The 13,455-nt window shown below is 31.4% G+C and overlaps 1 protein-coding gene and 1 pseudogene across 1 annotated transcript; one reads left to right on the top strand and one right to left on the bottom strand.

The window, feature by feature from the left end:
- Positions 1 to 1,735: 1,735 nt before the first annotated feature.
- Positions 1,736 to 9,458, bottom strand: LOC109339129 (actin-depolymerizing factor 7-like). Its single transcript, XM_019576525.1, has 4 exons — positions 9,450 to 9,458; positions 4,140 to 4,274; positions 2,655 to 2,914; positions 1,736 to 2,124 (listed from the first exon to the last, which is right to left on the bottom strand). Exons 1-4 carry the CDS (start codon positions 9,456 to 9,458, stop codon positions 1,974 to 1,976), a joined length of 555 nt encoding a protein of 184 aa, XP_019432070.1. The 3' UTR covers positions 1,736 to 1,973.
- A 789-nt stretch (positions 9,459 to 10,247) lies between these two features.
- The window catches only part of LOC109339127, a 15,497-nt pseudogene continuing 12,289 nt past the window's right edge, over positions 10,248 to 13,455 (top strand).

The raw sequence follows: 13,455 nt of genomic DNA, 5'->3' as shown, positions 1-13,455 counted from the left end.
TATATATATATCTGTATATTGTGATGGACAAAACTAGATTTTCTTCTTTTTGATGAAGTCAAAAGGGAGAGAAAAGTTAGAGTTTTATTTTTCTGTAAAATCTTTTCAGGCAGATACAATAAAATAAAGGGGGAGTATACAAGATAAGGGGAAGCCTATTTAAAGGCATTGAGACATCCAAATTCATAACATAGGAAAACACAAGATTTACACAATTATACAAAAACTTTCATAACTTAGTAAACAAAATTCTGCACATTTTGTTAGCAACTTTGTTCCTAAACTTTCAGATTTTCTGAAGTTGCTTCCAAAGTGCATTTGTTCTAAACTTTCAGAAGATTAAGGATTGCAAGTTATAGAATTGTCAAAACTTATAAAGGCAATCCTACCATTATTACATTCTTCATCTTGGTTGTAAACTTTTCATCACAAAGGTGTGTTGAGAAGGGGAAATGGTTCACTTGAGAATGGAATTTTCAATGGTAGATAAGTTGTGAGTGTGTAAGGTACAAAAGTATTAGAGAGAGAAATTATAATTGCAATCAAATTATTTAGTAGAAAAATCTCTTGTGTGACAAGAGTACTGGATGTAACCTTTGATGGGCAAGAAGACGAACCAGTATAAAAACCCTATGTGTACTCTTCTTCTACTTATTCTTGTCATTTACTTTTGTTTTACTTGATTGAATTCTGCATAAATAATCCACTGCACATAAACTTTGATAACATAGCAGAAAAATTAGTCATATTCTTCCAACAACTAATTCACCTCCTCTTAGTTGGCATCTTAAACGTACAAATACATCTCAAAATAACTTATATCATCACTATTCCCTCGATGATACACACATACAACACAAAGGGAAACAAAAACATATTAAATTGTAAAAATTATATTTTATTTTTTTATAAAATGCATTAATAATTTTAAGGATATATTATTTAAATACATAATAGATAAAAATGTTTTCATAATCAAGTTTTATAAGAAAATTTACAAATAAACAATTTATTGTATGAAATGTATAATGAACTGAGTTTATTGTAGTGACATCCTCGAGATTTATTCCAAATTGAGACAACAAAAGTCTTTTGAGGTTACAATGTTGATGTGAAAAGTGGTGTGATAAAAAAAGTGCGATGAAGATTTCCCAAATATTTGTTTTACAATAGAGTCAATAATAAAATGAAGAGAGATTAGACATGTATCAGTTTCTTTCTTTCAGTATCTGCAGTTGCACAAAATCTACACTTAAGTGAAAAACCAAGTGGTCAGATTGGCAACTTGGAAAAGACTAGAAAAGATAACAAATCTATAATAGACTCATGCTACTAAATCTTGAACCTCTCTACACATTGGTTCAATGATTTTTATGACAGAACATGTCATTTTGGATTAGCCTTTGTGGAACCCAAGCTGTAAAAGGCAATAAGAAAATGGTGGTTATCAAAAAACTATGAATGAGAACTAATACCAAAAAGTGACATCCATGGAGATTTATTCCAAATTGAGACATCAAAAGTCTTTTGAGGTTACAATGTAGATGTGAAAAATGGGGTGATAAAAAAAGTGGTGTGATGGATATTTCTCAAATGTTTGTTTTATAATGGAGACAATAAAAAAATGAAGAGACACATGTATCAGTTTCTTTCTTTCAGTAGCTGTTGTTGCACAAAATCCACCCTTAAGTGAAAAACCAAGTGGTCAGATTGGCAACTTAGAAAAGAGAACAAATCTATAATAGACTCATGCTACTAAATCTTGAACCTCTCTACACATTGGTTCAATGACTTCAATCCAGAATCATTACAAAACTGAACTAGATTGAGTTTAAGGAAGAATCATTTTTATGACAGAACATGCCATTTTGGATTAGCCTTTGTGGAACCCAAGCTGTAATAGGCAATAAGAAAATGATGGTTACCAAATAACTATGAAGGAGAACTAATACCAAAATGAGAAGCTTGATTAATTAGAGAGCTCTTGTTTTCACAATGTCCAAGCTCATCTCACTTGGATCAGTTGCTTGCAGTTCAACTTGGATGCCATCTAATTCTCTCTTGAATCTATCTTTGGAACTTGCATACACCATCTTCATCCTCACCCTTGAGGTATCTGGTGACCTGGTATATCATCATATATAGTGACAAACTAGTTAAACAATTCTTCCAAATGACATAATAATTTGCATAATGTACATAAATTCTGGCATGAACTATCTCTATGAGGTTAAGAGCTCTTAGGTGAAGGTATATTAAAGGTTTATGTTTGGAGATATAAAATTCCAAGCTGAGAGTTATAAATATTTATTCATGAACTTTGAGGTGAACATTAAAGATATTTTAGAAAATGATCAGGTGATTAGGAAATTAGTAGTTAGTTTGTTATGTTTGTAACTGTTTTGATTAGTTATTTGGTTTACAAATTTTCTTTTTCCTTTATATAAAGAAGTCCTCTTTGGTTTCACTTTCAATCAATGAGATTGATGTAAATTTCAAGATTTCTAACGGATAACATGTTTTAAACTATGTTTCAAAAGCTTAGATTGGACTTAATTGTAATACTATCTTAATCATATATAAAGTAATGCTTCATTCATTAACCATATTGTAAAAAACCTTGGCCAAAACAATTTATCATGTATATAAGGTACCATGCAACGAAGTAGATCTTGCTTTTCTGGCAATTCTCTTCAGTTGTGAAATCAAAATCATAGACAGCATAACGACACTCATCAGCTGGAAAACTGGCCATAAAGTCATCATAACTTTCTGTAGGCTCTCCTAACTTATCTACCACAACTTGTTGTTGTTCAATTTTGAACAAAATGAAACGGTAGCTCCTCTTTGATTTAAGATCCTGAAACCTCAGTTTGCAATCATCATGCACAGCCATTCCGGACGCTGCATTTGCCTGACCCAAAATTTCATGTCATGAAATGGCAAACGGTTGTGTCATGAATGCTATGCACTTTCATGATGAAATTAAGTAATTTTATTGTACCAGCTAGGGAAAGTTCTAGAATGAACACTTTGATTTTGAAGGTTAATTCAACATAAAAAGCAGATAAGTTTCATAGAATGAGAGCTCTACTTTGTCTAGATATATGACTTGGGAATGCATGGAGATAATAATGATGTATTGAATTGGAAGAACAACCCAATAAAATAAGATTAAGAATAAATACATTAGAAAAAAGAAGGTCTGAATAACATGGGTTAATTATTGGGTGTTTTATATGTAATACTTTTTTATAAGAAATATTTGTTATATTTTTTTTAAATTTAGCCCCTTCCACTTATGTTTTCTGCATCCATCCTTAGGTAGCAATGCACTTAAATATGAATCCACATAGTCACCTTATATGGAAGATTTTGACAATTATTCTAGAGTACTCATGAGAAACCCTAGTTTTATATATAATAGCCGTAGAATAATTGTAAGAAATATATTATCCCCGAGTTTTCACAAGGTTAAAGATATGGTGCATGCTGTGGGGAGTTCAACCAAGTTCAATAAGTTTAAGAGCAATCAATTCACTTATGGGAAGAAGTTGACCCACTATTAATTGAATCGGGATTCTAGAGACAAATTCTTGTTTTATACTAGTACTTAAGGATAAAAGTGTCATATAATTATAAAATGATAAAAGTATCACATCTTTGTGTTTCACATTGTTTATGATGTATTTGAGGATCCTAACTTCTATTAATTCAATATTTTAGGCCTTAACACTTAAATATTGAGTCTTTGTTCTCAAATTTTTTGGTCTTATGTTTCAAATCAATTATATCCCACCAAATAATATAAAATTGTTATTTTATATTTTTTTGAATTTTTCTTATCTAGTATATGACAACTTTCTATTAAATTGAGACATAATAGAACATAAAAAATGGGACAACTAATCCCATTCCTAAACATTTAGCATTTCCTTTGTCTGGGGGATTGTTAATCATCAATGCTCATTTGGAACATGTTGGCATTCAAAGATAGGTTGTCTAATTTTTCCACAAATGTCTAAAAGCAAGAACAATCATTGTCTTCAAGATAATTAACAAAACAACACCTATTATATGATTAACTAGAACATTACCATGCCATAATAAGAAACAAAGACACACAAAAGAAAACATACCATTGTGCCAGCAATGAGGAAGAAGCGCCCAGCAAAATGTGTATGAAAAGAAAGGGAGGGGAGCAAAGAGAATAATACAATATTGAAAGGACAATGGGAGCAATAGATTGAATTACTAGTATTGAGAGAAAATAACTAAGGTAAGATCCTTGTTTTTTGGACCATGAGAGGTGGAACTTTAAGTAGACCAAGATAGTGGTTCAAGAATAGAACTTGGGGCAGAAATTAATGGGAGGGTCTGTTGCAAAATAATCTAATTTTCTTCTAGCCAATGTATCCACGTACATTCTATTTTATAATTCCACGTATTATTCTTTTCCATTGTTAATTGTTTTGTTTTTATTTTCATGTTAGATAATGTTTGGATTGATTAGAATATTATTTGATCTAGATTTAGTTTATTTTATTTTATTTAAATTTATTTATATCTTGTTAATAATTACTTTGATGCTTATTATCTTACTCATTAATTCATATTTGAGTTTAACTAATTTTTATTATCATAAATAATAAGAATTTATAGCTGAGTAGCCAAATCTGAAATTATATCCTTACTTTATAAATAATATGTAATAGGTATAATATTATGTCCGAAATGTGTTTGTGACTTGCATTTTGAAAGGAAAACAAATGAAAGAAAATAAATAATTTTAAAGTCATGAAATATATTTATAAGATAACTATGAAGTATTATTGTTTTTAGTCTCAGAAACTAATTCTAAAACCTATCTTTAAAATAATAAAGAACTCTTAGCACATGTGAAATATTTTAATAATCAGAAAGGTGTGGAAGTTTCTGATTAGCTCGTAATGATAGTACATACACTTGTCATACAGTATTACAGGAACAACATATCAACATTTAAAAATATTAATGTATCCGTATTTTTGTTGCTTAGATAGAAAGAGCTAAATATATATGAGTTCTATTTTTTCACTTATTTAAAATTGTTAGTTTAAAATTCTTGGCTGATAAGAAAACTAATCCAAGTTAACTTAGCAGCATTGAAATAAACTTATCCACATCAACTTATTATTAGGCCAATAACAAAATAAACTAATATATCTGGGGCAATGGGCATTGAAATAGTCCAAGAATTAATGTTTTTTATTTATTTTTTGGTTAATTACAAAATAGCATAAGAGTAATTTAAATAATATCTCATTATAAATATCGGTTTATTTTATAACCAACTACAAATAATGAAAATATATTAACTTTAATATTATTTAGATTTCTCTTTTCCCGTTCCTTCATCTGGCTTATGTTCTTCATGTAGCATTCAGACCGAATGACTCTATGAAATTACGTCGCTACTTCCACATAGTACGGGTAACGTAGGAGACATCTCTTTTTTTCCCCGGGGGAATCCGTCGAATTACCACTGCTTAGCTTTCAATTTGCCTCTGACCATCAAATGAAATGTGAATAACCCGCCCTCCCCTCTTTGAAACAAGGGGCGCTTCTGGTTCTGTCGAATATATTATAATTTGTTCAACTTAATTCAATTCATCACATATTTTTTATTTACAAGATTAAACTTATATTTCCTCCATGGTGGTCATTATGTATATAAATAAGAGTAGTTTGTATAGATACAAAAAAAAAGAAATGAACATTGTATGTAATTTTATTAAAATTCAAAGGATCGGTGTAATTTACTCTTTATTTTATATTATCTTAGTTCTTTTAATTAATGCAATAATTTACGTGTGATGATTTTAGGATTTTTCTTATACTATCAAAGGTATTTCTTCATTTTTTGGGATAAGGAACTATATTATTTTGTTCCTCCTAATAAGTATTGTTCACGTAAATCGAATTTTTGACTCCTTTATTATCCTAAGATCTTGGGAGACATTTCACTTTAGGATTAACGGTAGAATAGTTTATACGATATAATTCTGGAATTTTGGTATAGATTGTTTCTAAATATCAATGTTTATTTATAAGCATGAACAATATGTTACGATTATTTGTATATTCAAGATACGTCGATACTAGTTGGTGAATCATGATGATGTTGCTTACTCTTCAGTCCATTTCTTCTTTTCATTTTTATGTGAAACTAATAGCCTATCATGATCATCTAGAGCGAAATGTCATAGTTGAAACCTATCTTATTATTATGATATATGCTGATTGGTCTAAGAAACATAAAATAAATTTAAAATTTCATAAATTTTAATGTTTTTTATTAATCACTGTCATTAGTCACAAAGCATGCAATGTGAATGATGTGATGTACCATTAATAACACTTAAAATGCATTTTTTGTGAGTGTTTACTAGGAAAAAAAAGTATAAAGAACTTCTAAATTGTATGATTTTTTTTTGTAAGATATTATTATGAACTATTTTTTCTTGTTAATTATTTTCTAAACTTTATCAGTTAGTAAAATTGATTCTTGTATAAATAAATTACTAAATTATTAATATGTCAATAAAGAAATCATTATAAGCATCAAACTCACAATAACAACAATGTAATATTATAGGTTAGCCAATATTGACCTTCACAAGAACTCTCATCAAACAAAAATGTTTGATAAGATAAAGATGAGTAAATTTCAGAATTAGAAGTAATTAATATAGTAATATTAATATGTATATATAATAAAATAATATTAATCTAAGAGCCAAATATAAAATAAAATACAAGAGTTAGGATATTTCATTAATATTAATTCAACATTATCTTTATATAAGAACCAATTTGATAAATAATTAAAGTTCTAAGCGTAATGGAGAAGAAAAAATAGTTTTTAGTGACTATATTTTTTACTCAAATTAACTATTTCCCCCCTCAAATACACACTTTAATCATTTTTTTCACTCAAATTAACCTTTAAACTTTAATTATCAGTCTCATCTATTCTTCTCAACCCTTCAATAAAACTCAGTCATGTTATTAATGGTTTAAAAAAACAATTTCTTACCTACTAACAATTAAAGATACATAATTTCCATCGTCTAGCACCCAAAAAAATTACTTATGACATGTTATTCTCCATGCAGAGAGTGAAGTCCAGAAAATCTGTTGACATTTATAGACTGGTTTTACACACACTGTTTGTCTGTTTCTGCATTTTGTTTTGATGATACAAACAACACAAGTAACAAGTATTGCATGTGTTTCCATCACGTAAACACAAGCAATCAACATGCATCCATCTTTTTTTTTAGAATAATCAAGAGTATCATTTTATTAAGGAACCAAATCAATATGTAAAAGTGTTGATTTTAGGAATCGAATTTTTGACCTTATGAACAATCTAAGCATCTAATAAAGCTTTATATAGTCAATGTATTATCCACCTTTCATTTCAATTATTTTTTTTGAAGAATTAATGATGATTGAAAATGGTGAATGACTTTTTTTCTTATATATAATAAAAGATTATCCCACCTAAAATACTCGTCCCATAATTCATGAATTTGTTGCTTGTCGTTGTAGACATTATTTTTAATTGAGTTTGAAGAGTTCAACTCAATTTTTAATTTTTAAAGTTTTGCCGGAAATTGTGCACACCTAAAACTAATGTATCTAGACAAAGATTATATCTAAAAACATTGCACGCATTCACCTTATTTTGATAAGTATACTGAGGTCACACTAAACATTGCAATGGGCGATAAGGACTCTACCTAGGTTAATATTAAATGAAAAAATAATCATAAAAATTAATAACTAGTGACATTTGAGAATATATAAAAAAAGTAGTTCAACAGAAAACAACAAAACACCAACAAGCTGACCCAATGGTAATTGGATGCCAAAACGTTAGTATTTTTATTAGGGAATAAAATATGTCATGTATAAGGAGACAAATTATCTTCTCACACCCACTTATTAATTGACACTTATGATAGTTTATTTTTTATTTTATTTTAAAAATAAGTAAAAAGTAGCTATGTATCATTGACTAACTGATGTAAGGTGATAAATTATCTCCTCACACGATACATTATCCTCTTTTTATTATGCCTAAGTTTGAATGTTTATGAAAACAATTGTTAAGTAGTGATAGGATTAGTCATTTATCCTTATAATAAGGTTGATGAATAGTTTGATTAAAAAGAATGCAAAACCACTCAATTCAATTTCAAGTTATGTTTTATTAAACTTTTTCTTGGTAGTAGGAATAGTACCTCTCAAACTGTTGGATAAGAAACTAATCCTTCAGGAGTTGTAGTGGATCTTGATCTAAATTTTAGAAGGGGTAACAAATTTTAATCATAATGTATAACTAAAATTAATTGTGTAACAAAAATATAAAAAACATACATGATTGGATTAGAGGTAAAAAATTTAGCTACTTCTTTTTCAATATAAATCACTATGTTGTCAGCAAAAAATTCATCTTCTATCTTATTACGTAACTTTGTTTGGTTGTCTTTATTGCTAGAAATGATATTTTTGTCATAGTTGCAACTTAATAGTTCAAATAAGATAAATAACTTGATAAAACAATATATGACTAATGATATATGGTTAAGAATTTTTCAAATTAACTTGAATGACTGACCACACCAAGAATAAAATGTTGAAAGTGATATCTCAAAATAATATTTTCTTGCTAATTGAAATTCATATGACAAAATTTTTGGACAAAAATACATATATTGCAAATATTAAATGAATTATAAACATCATTATGAAATTTATTATCAATACATATATAATTTCTTTCATCGTAAAATCTTTCGAAACTCAAATGAAATCATATTATTATAAGCAACATTAACATCTGTATATGCAAGACAATTTGGTTCATTATGTATAATTTTTAGAATAATCATACAAATTACACTACATTTATTTATCAAACTATAAATTAAAGAAGTATATGAGCTGCAATCAATATCTCCATAAAGAGACGTTATTTGGGTGTAGGTAAATAGAGTACGTTCGTTGTTTCAAAAATTACATTACTCTGAATGTCACTTATTATAATTGGGTAGAAAAATATATTCTATAATTTACAAGTTTAATAATTAAATATTTTTCTGGTAACATAACAAATAATACATAGAACGACACACTTCGTGGGATAGAAAACGTATTATTTAAATAAAAATGTAAAAAATAATGTATTAATAAATTTAAAAAAAAAAGAATTCAGAGGGGCATCTGCCTCACATGTCCTTTAAATTCTCTGATGTTGTTTATGATTGTATGACTGTCTCTCTTAACAAGTGTCGCTTATAGGAATCGAACCCTTAACAATTATTTTTCTGTATTATAATATATTTTATTGAGGTGTGTATATAGATTTTTTTGGCACTACCAAATGGGACGGGGATCACCTGTCCCATTCCCGTCCCATTCGGTGTCCCCGTCTAATTAAAAATTTAACTTAAATAAAAATATATTATAATAATATATATTAATATTTTGACATTCTTGTATGAAGTTTTATTAGCTAGTTACATGAGGACATAAATGTATTGGGACAGATGACCCTCGTCCCTACCAAATGTTTACCCTTACTATTTAGGTAACTAACTAATGTTTTTTTTGAGATGCATAACTACCTCTAAAGAAAGTGTCACTCCCAGAAATTAAATCATGTAACGTTTAGTTAAGGCACTATTAAATCATTACATTGTTGATAGGCATATACATAGATTAAAAACAGTGAAAGATAATAATAAAATAATTTTGTTATATAAGAGAAAGTGGTAAAAATTTATTTTCAAACCATGGATGTTTGTAAAAAAATAAAAGAGAACTAGAGTCAAATACTTGTTCTGAGCATAGGACTTGGGAATATGATGTCCAACATTAAGGATAATAAACAAAAAAACAACAAAATTTTAAAATTTTAATCCATCAATTTCAACTCCTTGCTTACTCTGGTAATTTCGTCACTTGGGACAAGATCATATGTCCCTATTTTTGTTCCATTTTCTTGCCAATCTAATAAAAGAGTGACATTTAATTAAAAAGAAAAAATTTTAAAACATAAAATATGATTTTACATTACTTGAAAAAGTTATTGGCAGGAACATATGGAATGTCGGTGACGTGGATTAGCCATGATTAAAAGGTATAAAATGGGAGTAAGATGTGGTAATACAAAAAGCTTGTTATTGTTGTAAGGCATGGTTAACAAGTTTCTATCGTTAGCATGTCTTAGAAATGAGGTATGGGGACACTTGTCCCCAAGACCTCACTACCCATCTATGCCAAGGTACCCAAAGGGTATGAAAAGAGAAGGTAGTAGCAGCAGCAGCATGATGATGATTATGATGGAAGGTTCAGAGGCTAAGGCACTTTTCTCTGTTATTGGAATGACTTGCTCTGCATGTGCTGCATCTGTTGAGAAAGCCATTAAACGCCTTCCTGGGATTCGTGAAGCCCTTGTTGATGTTCTTAATAACCGAGCCCAAGTCCTCTTCTACCCCTCCTTTGTTAACGTAAGTATATAATATATTTATATATATTACATATTGTTCTTCTGTACCATAGAGGTCGGGCTGGAAAGTTAATATGTCTTGTTGAATACGGGTAAGAGCTGCCCTTGAACCGCCTTGTTGGGTACCTAGAAAGGTACTCTGACACTCAAGTCAGTATGAGAGTGAAGAAGATATGTGGAGATAATATAAGGATGCAAGAGTATAAGTGAGAATATTAAGTGTTTACTTTATTATGAGGGGGTCTCCTCTATTGTCGTAGCCGTGTACTAGGTCTGCCCTCACCGCATGGCATAGAGTAGTTCAGGTGGCGTATTAAGTGTTTAGGCGGCTGACAGTCCAGTAACAACAGAGGGGTCTGTGGCTCAACAACTATTGACAAGGCAATGTCTCCTTGTCATTGTCATCCTTTCCTCAGTTAAGTCGGCCACCCGGGCGTGATCGACAACTGCATGAGTCAAATCTTATCTGCTCGATATTTAGCCATGACCTTATGAGTTGGTCGGTTCGTGACCTGTCCGGGAACTAGGATGGAACGCATAACATATTTTGTAGAGTTGTAGTTGTACTTCTCTCTCTTAATTTCTTGTTAAGTATTTACAATATAACTATATACATGCACACAATTATCTATATGCATGTATTGTTTGTTTCATTTGATGGTAGAATAATTTACTGATTTGTAGTTGTACTTGTGTCTCTTGATGATGTTTTTAGGAGGAGAGCATTGGAGAGGCGATTGAAGATGGTGGATTTGAAGCAACATTACTGAGAGATGAATGCAATGAGAGAAGTATTCGGGTATGTCACATACGCATCAAAGGAATGACATGCACCTCATGTTCATCCACTGTTGAATCTGCTCTTCAGGCAATAGAAGGTGCGGTGAAGGCTGAAGTGGCTTTAGCAACAGAAGAAGCACAAGTTCACTACAATCCTAGTGTTGTTAGCTACAATCAAATCTTACAAGCAGTACAAGACACCCGATTTGAAGCTATACTTATAAGTACTAGTGAAGACATGAGTAAGATTGAGCTTCAAGTCGATGGTGTGAGGACGGATCGTTCCATGAGACTCATTGAAAACTCTCTTGAGGCACTCCCTGGGGTCCAACATGTAGAAATGTCTCCTAAGTTGAACAAAGTATCTATTTCTTATAAACCAGACATGACAGGACCAAGGAATTTCATTAATGTGATTCAGGAAACGGGGTCAAGGTGTTTCAAGGCAAAAATATTTCCTCAAGAAGGAAGAGAAAGAAATAGTTATAGAAGAGAGGAAATTAAGCAATACTATAGATCCTTCTTATGGAGTTTAGTGTTTACTATTCCTGTGTTTTTTACCTCTATGGTTTTTATGTATATCCCTGGAATTAAGCAAGGACTTGATACCAAAGTTGTGAATATGCTTACAGTGGGAGAAGTTTCAAGATGGGTGCTTGCCACACCCGTGCAGTTCATTATCGGAAGGAGGTTTTACTCTGGTGCCTACAAAGCTTTACGCCGTGGATCTTGCTAACATGGATGTTTTGATTGCCTTGGGAACAAATGCAGCATACTTGTATTCAGTATATACTGCGCTGAGAGCTGCCACCTCTAAAGAATTCAAGGATACTGATTTCTTTGAGACTAGTGCGATGCTTATTTCATTTATTTTGTTAGGGAAGTATCTTGAAGTTTTGGCCAAGGGAAAAACATCGAATGCAATTGCCAAGCTCATAAACTTGACCCCTGACACGGCTATCTTGTTGACGCTGGACGATGAAGGAAATGCCATAGGTGAACAAGAGATTGATTCCAGGTTGATTCAAAAGAATGTGATTAAAATTATTCCTGGTGCTAAGGTAGCTTCAGATGGATTTGTTATATGGGGCCAAAGCCATGTGAATGAGAGCATGATAACCGGTGAGTCATGTGAAGAGTCACAAGTGAGACACCACGTCTTGAACCAAAACCTTAAGGCATTAGTTGCATGGGTCTTTCCTTCTTATAAACCCTTTCACTCCTCCCTACATATAATTTAATCTCATTTTCCTTCTTATAAATCAGAATTGTTTACAGACGAAATCTAATCATCGCCACAAAAAAACTGAAAATACAAAGAAAATAATGTCGGGACATTGGCATTACAAAAATTACCTCGCACAGGTTCATATCACAACAAAACAAAAGAGAAACCTCCTAAAGCGGAGGTGCACTGGAAGCCTCGCTAGAGTCTTTCTCCACCTCCGAGTCAGAAGAGATCTCAATGACCTCAACTGAATCTTCTATGCAGATAAGCTCTACACAGTCGTAGTTGTCTTCCTCCTCCTCCACTTCATCCGCTCCCCAATCCATCGAGGGGTCCGGGGTGTACCCCCTTGGCATGACTGCGTCTGTTTCTCTTGGCGATGATCCTCGTGATGAGAATCCTGTTGTCCTAACAACTTCTGGTACGCCTCGAGCCCGATACAGAAAGTCCGGCGGTTGTAGGTCTTCAGTCGGGCAAAGTGAATGATGCCTCCCAAACTGCTTAGTAAGATGGAAGATGCAGAACTGAGCCATTGCTTACCCAATCCAGCTCCAGGTCGCAAGGACTTGTTTAAGTGTGTCGATTACCCTCAACACTTCATGTGAACATGCATACAAATACACTAGAAGAAAAGAGAGGGAGTAAAACATCTATGAAAAACTTGTCATCGACGTCGTGGAATTACACGGAATAATACCCCAAGACAACACACGAGTACAAATATATCATGTGATCATACAAGCATATAATAACGATGAATGAAGTATAAAACTCGGGAATTTAGAATCAATATCGAAGAATATCGTGTATGCAATGCAATGCATGAGTCCACCATCCATACTCTTTTATCCTCCCAATAACTATTCGGAAATAACCAAGAGTACAG

This window comes from Lupinus angustifolius, unplaced genomic scaffold (assembly GCF_001865875.1).
Source record: "Lupinus angustifolius cultivar Tanjil unplaced genomic scaffold, LupAngTanjil_v1.0 Scaffold_58_33, whole genome shotgun sequence".
NCBI classification, from domain to species: Eukaryota; Viridiplantae; Streptophyta; class Magnoliopsida; order Fabales; family Fabaceae; genus Lupinus; species Lupinus angustifolius.
This window is presented reverse-complemented; position numbering and strand designations above follow the sequence as displayed.

Coding starts and splice junctions, on each gene's coding strand:
- LOC109339129 (XM_019576525.1), bottom strand. Junction 2,915..4,139: donor TCCTCATTGCTGGCACAATG/GTATGTTTTCTT, acceptor ATTTTGGGTCAG/GCAAATGCAGCGTCCGGAAT. Junction 2,125..2,654: donor AAGATCTACTTCGTTGCATG/GTACCTTATATA, acceptor ATGATATACCAG/GTCACCAGATACCTCAAGGG.